The following is a 15,651-nucleotide window of genomic DNA, read 5'->3' on the forward strand; positions in this document are numbered from 1 at the left end:
ACTTGCTGGCAATGTGATTGTGAATGTTCCTTCTTTTTGTGTGCCCGACGACTGACTGGCGACCAGTCTATGGAGTAGTCAGCTGGGATAGGCTCCAACGCTCCGTGACCCTGACGATGACAAGCGGTGCTGAAAATGACTTCATGAATTTACAGTTGTGCAGTGTATAAAATATATAGTGGACGAGTTTGCCTCACAGGTCTGAGGCTTGGGGTTAGAAGTCCAGCTCAAGTTCTCCTATCTGTGTAGTTTTCTCATTTACCCAACCTCCTTGCTCATCTCAGCTTTCTGGTGAAATGCATCTAAACCAAACTTGTGGCCAGTATTTTTATCATAAAACACTTGAATTGTTATGTGCTTGATAATTTTAGATTTTTGATGGATAAGCTCCTATAGTTACCAAATCTATGTTGTCGCCAAAAGCTGAATTTTGCCAAATTCTCCACTGCCAAATGTCTCTTTTGGCTAAACACTGTTCAGACAACTTTAGTGAGCAGACTCAACAGCCTGCTTTTAATTATTTCACTGGTGCCAGGGGAATTGCCATTAAAAAATGTTTTTTTCTTTTATAGTCACAGGATGTCATAAAAGAAATAGCTTCATTGTTGTAGAAATGGCGTGCATGCTGTTTTCTGATTATGCGTTCAGCTTCATTATTGTTCTAAACCTGCAGGTTTTTTTTCATTCTTTTAAAATAATATGAATGTCTTTTTCTGACAAATACACATTGCATTATACAGTTTGTGGGTGGAATGCCCACAATAGTCCTATAGGAATATGCTAAGTTGTGATATAGTGAGGTATAATGATTGTAATGTATTCAAACAAAAAAATAGTGTTTCATCAAAATCTTATATTGGTTTGGAAGCTATTTAACTGGCAGTTTTTTTATTGGGTTGATATTCTTTTCTTAAGACAGAAACTTGTAGATATGTTATTTTGTTGTTGTCTAGATGGCTAAATGTATAATGGTGTGTACCTTACTGTACACAAAAAATATTGTGCCTGTGCAAAAAAGTATTTCTGCTTCCATAGTATGGAACATTTCATTAATGTCTCCTATTACAAGAGTGGTGGTTTACAAACCTCTCAGTAAGCACTTTGGGCTGAAGCAATTTGTCAAACAATACACGTGAAACTATACACATAAAACTATAGACATGAAATGGATTTTTTTTTCTTTTTACCTCAGTGGATTCCCATTTGTTGATGGATGGAAGAATCTTTTCATAGTTTCTTTCCATTTATGCGCTCTTTGATTATTACTGTTCAAGTGCCTTTTGCAATCCACTCTTATTGCCAAGCTACTTCAGGGAAATACATTACACTCAGGGACATCACTTAATGTGTGACAGTCAGAGAAGGCTAACCAAGGGTTCACTGATCAATGTCTTCTTTCACTGGTCCTGTTAAAAAAGGAACCTAGCATCTCATCAACCACATAAATAGATTTTGGTACAAAATGACTCCTAATATTTAATTCTACCAACACATTTCAAGCATTTCTGTGTTTGGTTCAGCTCAGTAATGAATTGGTTAAATGAATTGATGAATCTGAGTGTCCTGACCACAGCCAATAAACCAAATCATAAAATATCCTTTGGATATAACAAGTAATACGACTGGTCCAGTCAAGTACTAATCCATAATATTAATTTCCCTGCAGCAAACAACAACATACTAAATGGAGACATTTTGTACCTATTTTATGTCCAGGCTTAACAAGACTGAGCTTCATTCTCTGGTCTAGTTAAGCTCAAAGTTTAGCTAAAAATGATGGTCACTCTGTCAGTTTGAAACTTAATAGAGCAGTGACGGTTTGTATAGAGTTCCACTTACGCCACATCCCTAGTCAGTGACTCACAGTGGTGAACACACTCTATATTAATTCCTTTATTCCTGTCTTTAGAGTCACTTCACTCTTGGCATGAATGCTGAACTGATGTAGAGAAGTTGACGGCCATGACAATATCATATCTAAGTATTTTCATGTTACTACATTTGTTACACTGAAAGATATGAATATGGACAGTGAGGTACAAAGTATTCTACTAGTATCACTTACAATGTAAAAAGGAACCACACCAAAATACGTTTGGCCCAAATGTATTTTGCTCTGGAACAAAGAAAGGTATTTTTTTTTGGTGTGAATACTCCTTCAGTCTGTGTATTTTTCTTACAGGTCACCTGCATCAGACCAGGGAGCCAAAACAGGGGTGCACAGCAGTCATGGGACAGGGGATAGGCTGGCCTCCCATGACACTCCACAGGCTGCCCAATCACACGGGGAGCAAGGCCACGGTCACATGTCCAGGAAGAACTTACATGTGGACGTGGTTAGCAGCCGGACTGGGAGGTCGCCTTCTGTATCCCCTGATCGGGGCTGCACCCCTACCTCTCCTTATTCTGTGCCTCAAATAGCACCCATGCCCAGCAGCAAGCTGTGCCCCGTCTGTAAAACGGCCGACTTGACTGGCACTGGCGATGACAGGCCAAGCTTCAACACCTGCACTCTGTGCCGCTCCATGGTGTGCAACCAGTGTGGCTTCAACCCTAACCCTCACCTCACTGAAGTAAGAGTTCAATTTTACAATGTATTTATGGGAGGAGGTTTTCAAACAGTTAAACAATGGTCTGTTTAGTTCAGATTAGTAAAAAAATAGCCTATACCCCCATCATGTCACATCATATGATACCCTCAGTGGTATTTTGGATATTGGATACTGTATAGAGTAGCAAACTATTCCACAAAGGACCACATTGGTGCGGGTTTTCATTCCAACCCATAGAGAGGGCACCTTTTCACCAATCTGGCAGTCAGGTGCTTCTTGTTTTCTGCAGAAATCTTATTGGTTAAACTCTTTTTGTTGGATGGGTTGGAATAAAAACCTGCACCCACAGCGGCCTTCAAGGACTGGTTTGCCCATCCCTGTTATAGTGTGTAAATAAATCACCCTTATGGATAGTCAGCGCATTCCCCATATGCTACAAGCACTTGGTGCAAATATTGTGTACTTTTGTAAGATATTGGCCTTTTCCTCCACCAAGTTTTGTTAAAAACCTTATGTTCATGGCAGATGGTAAACTGGAGAGTTAATGCATGTGAAAAAAAATGCATAATTCATTAACCTTTATAAGTCCAAATCTGAGGTATCATATGGATAATATTACACCTGGTTAGGTGAAAATTAAGATACGCACACACAACCATTCACGCTGACACTCATACCTGGGGCAATTTAGAGTATTCAACCAACCTACCCTGCATGTTTTTGGGATGTGGGAGAAAACCAGAAAACCCTTGAGAAGAGGAAAACTCCACCCAGAAAGGTCCGAACCTAGAATTGAACCCTCAATATCAAACCTGTGAGGCCAACATGCTCATCATTCGTCCAGTGGGCCGCCGTGGATACAGTATATTTAATATATTATATAAAATTGTGAAACATGACCATCTTTAATCGTGCCGTAAGATTTAAGTTCTGTTTTTCTAGTCACCTGAAAACATTGGCTCATATGTCTAAACAATATTAAAAGGTAAACTGCACTGTATATAGCACTGTGAAACTCTAACTCCATCCTTCTTGGGAGACACTAATGAGCATTCAAATGACACCCTGGGATTTAACCAAATAAAGCTTTTTTATAGCCTTGCTGAACAGCTTCCCAGAAGCTCCTCATCATTGAAAGGCATCTTTAGAGTCATTGCTGTCAACAGGTAAAGGAGAAAGACTTCATCCGAAAATAAATCACTTGTCTAATTTGAATTAGGCTATGCTTCACTGTGAATGTGAGTCAAGCCTTACTGTGGCATCTGTCTTAAACTTTCACATCAACTCTAGTGATTCATTCTGAAAATTGCAGCCAAGTTGCACTTTCACTTAAGATGACCTGAAGGCTTGTAGAGCAGCTGCTGCAGGTTTAATAAATAAATATGTCGGGTGAGGTGTGAATAGTTGGGTTTTCAAACATTAGAAACACTATACATATTCGATTATTTCATGACTGTACAGCTTGCATAAGTGCGAGGAAGTATTTGTGTCGAGTGTCACTACTTTATAGCCCACCCTTCCCTTCCCACTATATAAGTCAGTGGGTTTTCCATTTTAGCAGAGATCAATAGAACAATGCCTTTAATACACACATTTCCTGGATCCCACCATGCACTAAACAACATGTTGACATTATTGAAACACCCGAAAAATGAAATGAAAATGACTTCTTTAAGAGCTACAAAATACAGACCTATTTTAAAAATCCATTGGGATGTGTTTTTTTTTGGCTTTGGAAAGGAAAACAACTGAATTTAATACAATACTGATATGCTCCTAAAGTACCATGTGTCTAATTAAGATATTCCATAGGCGCACCGCTTCACTATTTCTGACATCTGGTGCTTGTTGACCTTTTCCGAGACTTCAGTAAAGATTTATGGTAGTTGGAAGGCAGATATTGCTTACAGAAACCACAGAAATCACCATGAGGGAATTGTAAAGTTTGTCGGGGAACTAGATTAGATAACGTCATTCTCCCGTTATCGGGAAAATTTCATTGTCACAGTAGCAAGAGGGTGACAATACACACATAGGAAAATACATTTTAGACATAAATCAATAGGTCATAAATAAGATAAAAAATGAATAAATAAACGTGTTGCTTAAAATTGAAAACAAATTTAAAGTTTCGAACTATTAACAAAGGAAAGTATAAACCATTTATCGAGGTAGTGGTGGTTGACTCTACTGAACTAATAATACGTGCCATGATAAATACCAAATCATACTACTACCACTACTACTTGGACTGCTCCTATATATTACAGTTATATCTTTGCAACGGTATGTGCCTGTGGGATTTGCAGCTCACCTGTTTGTTCACACATTACTTTGCAGGTGACATATGTCTAAGACTGAGTAGAGGTTGGTCTCGCTCCGTGTGCTTTTGTGCGAATAAGTATAGGGGTAGGTGGTGTGCAGTAGTTGGAGAAAAATGTGCGGAGAACAGCCAAGGGAGATAGTAAAGAACAGCTCATGGCAGGCAGAGGAGGAGAACATGGCAGCATAGAGGACTGCGGAGGTGGATGTTATGGCTCAGCCTTGGTGAGCTTGTCAGATGCTGAGAGAGCAACTCAGTGTGAAAGCGACCTGCCCCTGGAGATTTGAAGATTTACCACCCTAACCTATTTACAAGAGATTTGACTTTTGCCTCACAGCTAAATATCGTAGGCACCTTATCATTCATTCATTCATTTTCTGAACAGCTTTATTCTCACAAGGGTGGTGCTGGAGCCTATCCTAGCTGACTTTCAATTTAGATTGTCTGACCAGCCTATCATGCATGTCTTTGGAGTACCCAGAGGAAAACCCATGCAGAACATGCAAGCTCCACACAGGTGGACCAATCTGGATTTGAACCCAAGAACCCCAGAATACATAAAAAAGAATATTGTCAATTGTGCTAAGATAACACAAATTCAATTATTCAATACACTTGACTGTTAATAAGACTAATCCTAAATATCAATTTAAATTTAGCTAAATCTGGCAGTGTTCTGCTGGCATCCATTTCAATATGGAACAGATTATTTCAATTCCACACTGTTCTCTATTGAAAATAATCACCATTGTCATCATTATTGCAAACAAGTCAGTTATTGACCAGAATCTTGGCACAGTTTTGTTCACTGGTTTTCTCCAATGTTCTATTGTCATTTGTGGATTTATTTATTTTACATGCTGTACATTACAAAGACAATTTGTACCTACCCAATCAGTGCTGAAAAGGATTTCCCATGAATTTACCAAAAGATTACTGATTAACATGTTGGATTAACAAAAATATACATATATTTTCCAACATTTGGGCTCAACATGATGCAATTGAAACAACACAATTAACTCACAATTTGTTCATGCCCATCAATGGACTGCCCTATTTATTTCACCCATTACTTTATTGAACATACTGATCTGCTAATGAGAAACAATATACAGACAGTTTCAGGTCTGTTAGTCACAGCACCAATGATGTCACTGCAGACATAATGGGGGTAATACCAAGGTGTATGTGTGAGTCACAGCGATATGCATAGTGTAGCTATATGTACCTGCATACAGTACAGTATATACTCACAGATAAGAAGATGTATTTGGGGTAGAATATAATTGGTCACCCTGTGAACCTGACAAGGAAAAGCAGTCTTGCTGATGAATAAATGAATGTATTTGGTCATTATTTCTGAAGGGAATACGTATACAAATGGCGAGAAATGAAAAGGAGACTATTACAAAAAAAACAAAGCTCTGCGGGGTAAAGATCCTTTAATCCCTCCATGTGTGGAGTTTGCATGTTCTCTTAGGGCTTGTGTGGATTTTCTCTGGGTATACTGATTTACTCCCACATCTCAAAATGATATATGGTAGGCTGGTTGAACTCTCTTAATTCTCTCTATGTGTGAGTGTAAGCCAAAGAAGTTTCTGTTTCATTGTGCCCTGTGATTGGCTGGCAACAATATCAGGGTCTCCTCCGCCTACTACTCATAGTTGGCTAGGATAGGCTCCAGCTCCCCAGCAACCCTTGTAAGCGGTATAGAAAATGAATGAAACTAGAATCTGAATACAGCTGTTTTTCTTTGTCTTTGAGTGTGTTGCAAACAGCAGATAATATATGAAAGATAATTATAAGTTTGATTTTTATCCGCAATGGTTTTATAGCTCTTCACTGTAATTCACCAAGAAACATTTCATAGCAAATGAGAGAACAAACTTCAAAGAGAATATCTTCATAATTTATGTCCGACAGTCCATGTTATCCTTTGATATGTTGTAAATGTCAATGTTAAGCAGATTCGTCTCTAATGTCAAGCTGCAGCTTTAAGTGGACAAACATTCTGAATTGGGTCAAGAATTCATATGAGACATTACATTCTGAATTTTGCATACACTGAAATATGTCTCATGGAAAATTGTGTGTATGTAAATCTAGGACGCAGGTTTAATTATCCTAACTCACTGCATTTAGATTTTTCATTATACAGTGCAGTTGAGAAGGGCTAAAAAATATAAAGAGAAAACCTATGTCATGATTTTTGTTGTATTTATCAACTAATTTCCACAGACTTCACATTTGGAGGCTTGTTTGTCATTGACCTAGATACATATTTTTTTATTTTTGGCTATGTACATGTGTTTATGTCTAATGCCAAGTTATACATTGCATTATTTCGAATTCCGGCTAAAGGAAACGTGTAAAAAGTAAACGGCAAGTATCCATATAGACCAAAATTGATCTAATTTATAAAAATTAAAAAGACGCTCAGACTACTTTAAAGTATGCTGAGTAAAACCTTGACCCCCTGCTGTCCCACCAACACATCAGCATAGTTTTAAGCTATTTCATTATTACACACAACGACCGTGCCCATTTTCACACATAAACCAAGACTATTCAGTTCATTAGTAAAGTAGAGATTACCGCAGATCGAGAGTGAAGAAGCATCTGTGAAGAATTTCAATGTGTTTTGGTCTAATTTGAAAGGGACTAATGTGCTGCTGAATTCCAAGTATGTAACCCGATTGCATTGTGAGCTCAAAGAAAGATTTATCCTATTATTTTCTGTTTAAGTTCCTGATGCAGTAAGATTGCTTTCTTTGATGACCTTATTCAAGATTTTTCCTGCTCTACGTGTAGCAGAAAAATATAAAACATCACATACACAATAGAAATCCAGCCTCTGAGCAGTAAAAACATCAAATCGATCAATTTAGTTTTATACAGTATTGTAAGTTTTAGTCTCAGAATATCCTGTAAATTGGCTCTTTTGGCTCTATACCAGTTCACAACTGTTTGCACACTAGATATCCAACTGTATCACGATTTAGTCATAATTGGACCAAAGCTTTAAGCCATATTTGGGTTGCACTTTTCATAATTTAAGACATTTATCTACTTCTCGGGCATTGCATTTCATGCCTTGATAAAATAAACCTGAACATTAGTAATCACACAAAATGACAACAATAAAATAACAGCTTACAAGTTCTACTGGAAATATGCAATACAGTATGAGGAATGTAGATAAAGTACAGAAATATTGATGGTGAAGTAAAAAGAAAAAAAACTCAGGATGAGGAGCCATTGTGGGCAGTGTTCGTTTTCTCTTTGATAGAGATCACATTTCATAAAGATCCACATGATTGCCTCATAACAAGGAGGATGCAGAGAGAAATGAAATGGCCAGATGAGGCGGATGAAGGCAGAGCCATGATGAAAGTGATAAATAGTTGGTAGCTGTCCCTGTAGCTGCAATCTCTGTTTTCCTTTTTTTTCACCCCTGAATGAGCTTAACTTATTTGATTATCCCAACTGTAATTTAGAGAAGAAAAATAGAGACAATGGCAGTGACAGAAAGAGGATTTTCTTTTTGGGATTCTCTGATTAGATAATGTTTTGTTGCCCCACATTCAGTCTGGCATACTTCAAAGATTTTTTATTGTTGACTGAGAGAGAGAAGGATGACCTAGTCACTCTTTGTATTTAAGATCAGCATAAGACGAGACAAGGACTCAGTTGCTGCTGTGTGTATGTGACTTATCCTGACCTATTCATTAAATGAGTAACAATTATTGTAACATCCTTATTTGCACTTAAATATGTATATTGTACTCCTATCATATATATTTTATTCATATAAATGAAAACAAGTCAGGCACAAAATCAATTCTGTACAAACTGTTGCTGATATTTTTATAGAGGGGGGATATTTGGTTCTACTTTATTATACTGTCCATACTGCGTGTAGTTATATAAATTTGGTTGATGAGATTGTCTCTTGAAATTAAAAGTTCCCCATTTACATCTTTGCTCAGTGGACAGAATCCATCACTTCCTGGATATTCACTTACCATAAATTTTTTCCCATGTTTATTTCAGGTGCAGGAGTGGCTATGCCTGAATTGTCAGATGCAGAGAGCACTGGGTATGGATATGACCACACCACGTTCCAAAAGTCAACAACAGATAAACTCTCCTTCTCATGCTGCCAAACCAGAACTCAAACCAGATCCTTCTTCTCAGCTGACCCCACAGACAAGTCCCCAGATTAGGCCCGGACCGCAACACCAAGATCATGGTAGTACTTCAAAACAGACTGGCCCAGCTCAGCAACAAATCAAGTTGCCTCCAGGAGCAGTGCCTCTCCCTGGCATGGCCAAAGCGCCATCCCAGCCCGATTTGTCCCGGAACACCCCCGTCCACCAAACCCACCACCCCCGCCAAGACCATACACGAAGCGCAGGCAGCTCTCCTTCCCGACAACCACCTCCTCCCGAGCAGACTTTTGGAAAATTATTTGGCTTTGGTGCTTCTCTTCTTAACCAAGCCACTACACTTATATCTGAAACCACTCAACCCCAACAGCAACCCGCAAAACAGGCCCCCAAACCAGGTGGACAACATGGTCCAGGACCTGGGGCACCTAAACATTCAGAACCTCGATCTACTCAACAAGGGTCTCGATCTCCACCTCAGCACCAAACCACGCCTCCAGACTCTTCCAAACCCAAAGTTTCATGTCCTCTTTGCAAGATGCTCCTTAACATTGGCAACACAACTGAACAACCCAACTATAACACTTGTACCCAATGCCACTCCAAGGTGTGCAACAAGTGTGGATTCAACCCTACTCCACACCTAGTTGAGGTAAGAAAATCTGTCCTATTTTATCCCACAAGGACATGTAGTTGTAAATTTGTGGCTGGCAGTTGTCAATGACAAAATGGTAAAATTCTATGAGGATGATGAATTGCTTGGATAGCCGCAATGTAGAAGGCAATTGCTTCTTTTTTTTTACTCCGCTTGCTTCTGCTCGTTTCATGCTCAATCAGAAGATCTTTGTGGAATTGTCTGAGTCATGTCTCGTTAGTGACACAGATAATCCACCTGAATATACAGGTTATCATTGGATGGAATTTATAATAAAACACTTAGATGTACTGTACGGTATAACAATTGATCAGTCAATGTCAATAATCAGGCAAATTTTAAAACTACCAAAAGTATTTGTTCATTCATTCATTTTCTGAACCGCTTACCCTCACATGTTGCGGGGGTGCTGCAGCGTATCCCAATCCCAGCTACCTACGGGCAGTTAGATCTAATTCCCCTTATTATATCCTAAGATAATTACTATCTTTTTCGGATGAGAAGCCTTTATTTTTTTTCTCTCAGTTTGTACCCTGCAGATTTAATATTAGAGCAGATTTTTATGGATTTTTAGGTGGGAGATAGGGAACAAACAAGCTTCTTATCTTCTTAATAAAAATAAAAAAGTGACGTTTTCATTTCGCTCCACACCTCAGTGCATCATGATGACATTGCCGCTTAGAGTAGGTGTTCTATTATCGCACCCTCTTAATTCAACTTGGTATCTGTGCATGCTTAGTTCATATTATAGTCTCTAAACACACCCTTCGCTAGTAATGGGCTTGATTTGCGAGAACATTTTAGACTTTAGTCGCCTGATGTTCTAATTACTCTAGTCGTGACTTCGGTGTGGGAAGGTGCGGGCTCAATTCCCGCTAGTAGCGTTATGATTGTACATCAACTTCGAGAAGCTAAGATTATAAACATGTCAAATTATGCAAATACAATCTCGTTCAATGACAGCAAAAATAACAGGCATTCTCTAAGGCATTTCTTTGTGACAAGCCCATCTAGTCTGGTTGTCAGAAGCACCAGGACAGACCATTCATATATCACTATGGAAACAGCAAAATGGTTTGTTCTACCAGACGCCTCTTTCACGCTTCCCTGCTTATCAGCTAACAATCTTGCAAACTTTTTAGATGACTTTTACTCTGTTATTTTGTGGGTTGTTTTTTATATGCTCCATTTGGTTCATTCTGAAGCTCATTCCAGAAAACGGTGCATTATCCTATACAGCTGTGAAATGCGTTCTGTCTGTTCCAAGTAAAGTGGCAGGTAAGAAAGTGAGACAAGGTTTTGAATTTCAAATCCATTTTATTTCCATAGTTTGTTTGACACAGCCAATGCAAAAGTCACTCGGCTCAGTCTATACCACATTTTTATCATCCCTTGCATACAAAATTGAAGTTGCCCGTTTCAAATGGGATTTTTTTGGACAGTTGGAAAAAAAAAACACTTGCATTATTTCCACAGCTTGCTATGAGCGGCACATCTAGTTTGTATAGCCCATTTACATTCATTTGCACTCCCAGCATCATGGACTCATTATTTAAATGTGTCATGAATATCAATTTCTGCACGGCTCTATACCACCGAATGGGTTTTCAATTGTGCGTTATCATGATTGTTTCTAGAAAGGAAAATACATTTCATAAATATGTGTAGAAACTGTAGTATTGCAGTTTGTGAAAAAGTATTAGTTTTGATACAAGGCAAAAAAAAAGTAGCGGAATAAATTTTGTTATTGAAATTCCCCAGACAATAAATTATACCAAACTAACAAAAGTATGACAGTCGTAATGGCGTTTGACTGATACGTAAAATACGTGCACAAGTATAGTTATTTCATGTGTTTAGACATGCATAATTCATCTTGAGACATATTTTTGGCAAGCCTTCCTTTAATCTGTGACTAGATGATGAGTGCCAGCACATCTTTGTGGAGAAAACGAGCGGAGGAGGAGAGATGCGATCGAGGTGATAAATGGAAAGCGAAAATCTGAGAAAAGGAATTTGGGGTTGACTTGGTTGCGTTGCAGAATATTCCTCATCAATTAATGCCCAAAGTTATATGTGGCTTATACAATATATGAGTTGTCCTTGTGTTGAAAGTCCCGTCTATGTTACGCCTCTCAAGAAGATTATGAGCAACCATGTCTTGTTTTTCTATTCCCTCAAGTGTACAATGTGATAAATGAATCTTCATCCTTTCAGGAACCGAGGCGAGCAGATAAAGCCAAGTGAATGCTAAACTTTGGCTCTCTATTATAAAAACATCTTACCGGTATATTGAAATGTGTGCTTGATATAATAATGCATGATTCAGTTGACCTGAATGTTTTTCCATACCATTATTCGTCCACAACGGTGCACAAATAAGACATGATCAAAGCTTTTAAGATATAGACCCAAGGGCTGAGACACTTAAAACATCATTAGTAAAAAGACAGAGTTTTTCTCTGAGTAGATGAAAATATGTAGACAAACATAGTTCATCAATTATTCAATGAGGGAGAACATTATAAATAGTTCATGCAGTGTGGAGAAGAGGGAAAGAGAGAGAGTTGTGTTTGATTTCTCATGCCACTTAAGGTCAATGTGTTTGTCTATGTGCCTTTCCATTAGAATATAATGGATCGTATAAATATATGTATATATATATATATATATATATATATATATATATATATATATATATATATATATATATATATATATATATATATATATATATATATATATATATATATATATATATATATATATATATATATATATATATATATATATATATATATATATATATATATATATATACATATATATATACAAATATATATATATATATATATATATATATATATATATATATATTTATGTATATATATACATACATACATACATACATACATAAAACCTTAAATTTTATATGGTGCATTAGACTTATAAGTCCAGCAGAGTATTTTCCTTCTTTAATATGCTCAGCTGTGAAAAGATAATGATAGTCTAAGTAAGAGCACTTTGTATTATTTAACACCAACTGCAATAACTATGCTTCCTCTCAGTTTGCATATTAAGCCCTCAGAATGCTTTACAGGACAGTAAATGTTTAGCACATGATGAAATTTAATTAAAGCCTCTATATACCACATCGTATGGAAGTAAATCCATCTTTTAAACATAAAATTTATTTCAACAACATTTTTGGAGTATTGACACTGCTTCCTCAACTAATTATGTGATTATCCTAAACAGTTAACAACATGCATTAGAGCATAACAACCCTAGTTATTGTATGCAGTCATCAGTTTTTTAATGCAATAATGGAAGGCATATATTTGCTTTATATACTCTGTATAAAAACGCAGAAATCATTCTCACAAACAAGCCTAGTATTGATGAACATGTCATTCTCAATTCTCAAACCTCCTGGAAGTGTTTTCTGAAGATTGGCACTGACCTGCTTCTCCCTCAGGAGTCCCTTCCAAAGCCAGATGGCTGGCGGCATCATGCATCCAAGCCTGCCGTGCGCAGGCTGGCTGCTCCCAAAGTGACGATAATACACTATCACCAATTCAAACAGCATTGTATCTTCTTTTGATACTTATTCTAACTTCTCTATGTGCTGCTTGTTATGCGAGCCAGCTTGCGCATGGTGCCAAATTCAAGAAACTAGTACACCCAATTTCAGTAAAGGTAGTGTATATCTTCCCTAGGAGGATCTAGACGGGGAAGATGATCTTTAAAACCTCCAGAGTACTGAGGGACTGTGCAGTAACCTCAGTCTCAGTCTCCAGAAGGTCCCCTGTATGTGGCTCTAGTTTTTTACCTAGTTCTACAATGTCTTGTGTGTCTTGTGTCTGTCTTGCTACTGCAACCAAAAAAATAATAATCCTGAAAACGGGATGAAAGACTAGCTATACTAGTATGACTGCTTCTACTTTTATTTGTGTGTCCTCAAACTACAGGATGAGGCCATTTAATGACTTTTACAAGAAATATTGGTGCTCGGGGCGAATTTCGGGCCCGTTTCTCTTCTACTGTCAGATTGTATTCGGATATTGTTGAGTTGATTGTATATGTGCTGGCAGAGCAATTTTGTCCCGTGGCAGAAAACAAAAGAAAGTTCTTCCGAGCATTTTGCTCTAAAAACACATTTCTTATAATATCAAATAATCTTTTGTAAAGCTTGGTACTGCCCAACCTTTAGGGTAGGTTAGTGATAATAGCACGACGTGCTCTGATGAGTTAAAAATGAATATATTGTACTATGTTTCGACAGCGAGTGCAGTTATTGGGCATTTTATATGGAGCAAATAAGGCAGCCCCTGCAGAAATTGTATTGCCTTTGGGGGAAATTTGAATTTTGCATTAATCTTAGTAGTGATAGTAGTGAATGGTATAGATTATATTGGAATATCAGAATCATACTGTTTGTCAATATTGTCTCTACAAAACCTCAGATAGTCCACACACATTCTATTCTTTTCATTCAAATGTGCCAAATTTGTCCAGAAGTACAGAATTATACTCTGTTGCATTGTTCTGTTACTTTTTAGATTTATTTTTGCTCTTAGTCAATTATTTGGACATTTTCCTCTATTATAATGGCAATATATTACGTAGAAAAACATTCCATTTGGCCATATTATTTACTGTAATGCCTTGTTTGCTTCCCCACTTGTCTCATATCAATTGGCAACATATGCACATGCACTCACATCCCCTTGTTGTCAGCACTCTTCTCCTTCCAATGCCATTGGTTATTTGAAGACTACTTTCAGATGACATTGATTGAGTCTGCAATTACTTGAGGTTCTATTGCTCTCTGTTGACATTGCAACGTTGATGCTTAGCGCTCTTATCCCACTGTGAGCAGTGTTGTTTTTAGCAGCAACAGCAGGGAGGGCATTTTAAAACCTCTGCACATAATGTGATAATGTTGGAGGAGGTGATTTGGATATAATAATAATAAAAGAGCCATACTGTAGTGTATAATGTGCATGGATGTGTGTGTGTTGTGTGAGTAGGAGGGGATTTTTGATGAAGGAACTAAGAACTAGAGTCTTTCTAATCTGTGTTGAGGGGGAACATTGCTTAACCTACACAACATTGTAATGCTCCACCCACAAAAATAAGTGTCATTGGAGAATAGCATGCCTTGTTGTGTGATTATACAAATAGAAGTCTTGTAAATTGTGTTAGAATAGGGTTGAATGGAAGTTTAAAATGAAATTCCACTAGGAATCCAAATGCAAATAAGTCTTTAAAGTATTTTTCTGCCTCAGCTGTAAACAAGAAAAGCACAATGCAATGTTCAGGAGTGAGTTTCCTGTTGACATTATGTGGCACCCAGCACAGATGGCATGCTGGTTTTGTGGCTTAAATGATGCTCACGCTCATATCTGGCATCCTGGCATGAAACTGGGTTGTCAATTATTTCATCTAAACTGCAATATAGTTCCTTTATATCCCAGTAAATGTCTTCACAGCTGAATAATAAGGTATGTCAATGAAGTTGGGCTGTTGTGTAAAACAAACAAAAATAGAAAAGACCAGGCAGCAAATCCCTTCTTAATTGTATTCTTTCCAACAGAATATAAAACGACATATTTAATCTGCAATCTGATTGACCAACATTTCTTGGCATTTTGAATTGGAGGCCGGCAAAACATTTCTAAAAATCTGGGACGGGGCAGCAAAAGAATATGTATGAATATGTTTACACTTCATGGGTTGGAATGAAAACCTGCACCAACTGCAGCCCCCGAGGCCTGGCTTGGACACCCATGTTTTAGTGATTCTGAATGTACATGTATTTGTGCCAGCTGTAGTGTTTGTGCTCCTATGTGAAAGAAATCTATAACCAAGAGGAAAATGCACAAGTTGCACATTTTGACACTGCAAATACATTTTTATGTGCTTGCTTCTACTAAGCCTCAGTGT

At 37.6% G+C, this 15,651-nt stretch overlaps 1 protein-coding gene across 5 annotated transcripts in view; it reads left to right on the plus strand.

The window, feature by feature from the left end:
* bsnb (bassoon (presynaptic cytomatrix protein) b) overlaps positions 1 to 15,651 on the plus strand; it is a 42,288-nt gene that overhangs the window by 1,777 nt on the left and 24,860 nt on the right. For all 5 annotated transcript variants that reach the window (XM_077725458.1, XM_077725459.1, XM_077725460.1 and 2 more), the window contains exons 2-3: positions 2,183 to 2,573; positions 8,932 to 9,699. In XM_077725458.1, coding sequence (XP_077581584.1) covers positions 2,183 to 2,573; positions 8,932 to 9,699 — 1,159 coding nt within the window. The remainder of the gene's footprint in view (positions 1 to 2,182; positions 2,574 to 8,931; positions 9,700 to 15,651) is intronic.

This window comes from Stigmatopora nigra, chromosome 10 (assembly GCF_051989575.1).
Source record: "Stigmatopora nigra isolate UIUO_SnigA chromosome 10, RoL_Snig_1.1, whole genome shotgun sequence".
Taxonomy (NCBI): Eukaryota; Metazoa; Chordata; class Actinopteri; order Syngnathiformes; family Syngnathidae; genus Stigmatopora; species Stigmatopora nigra.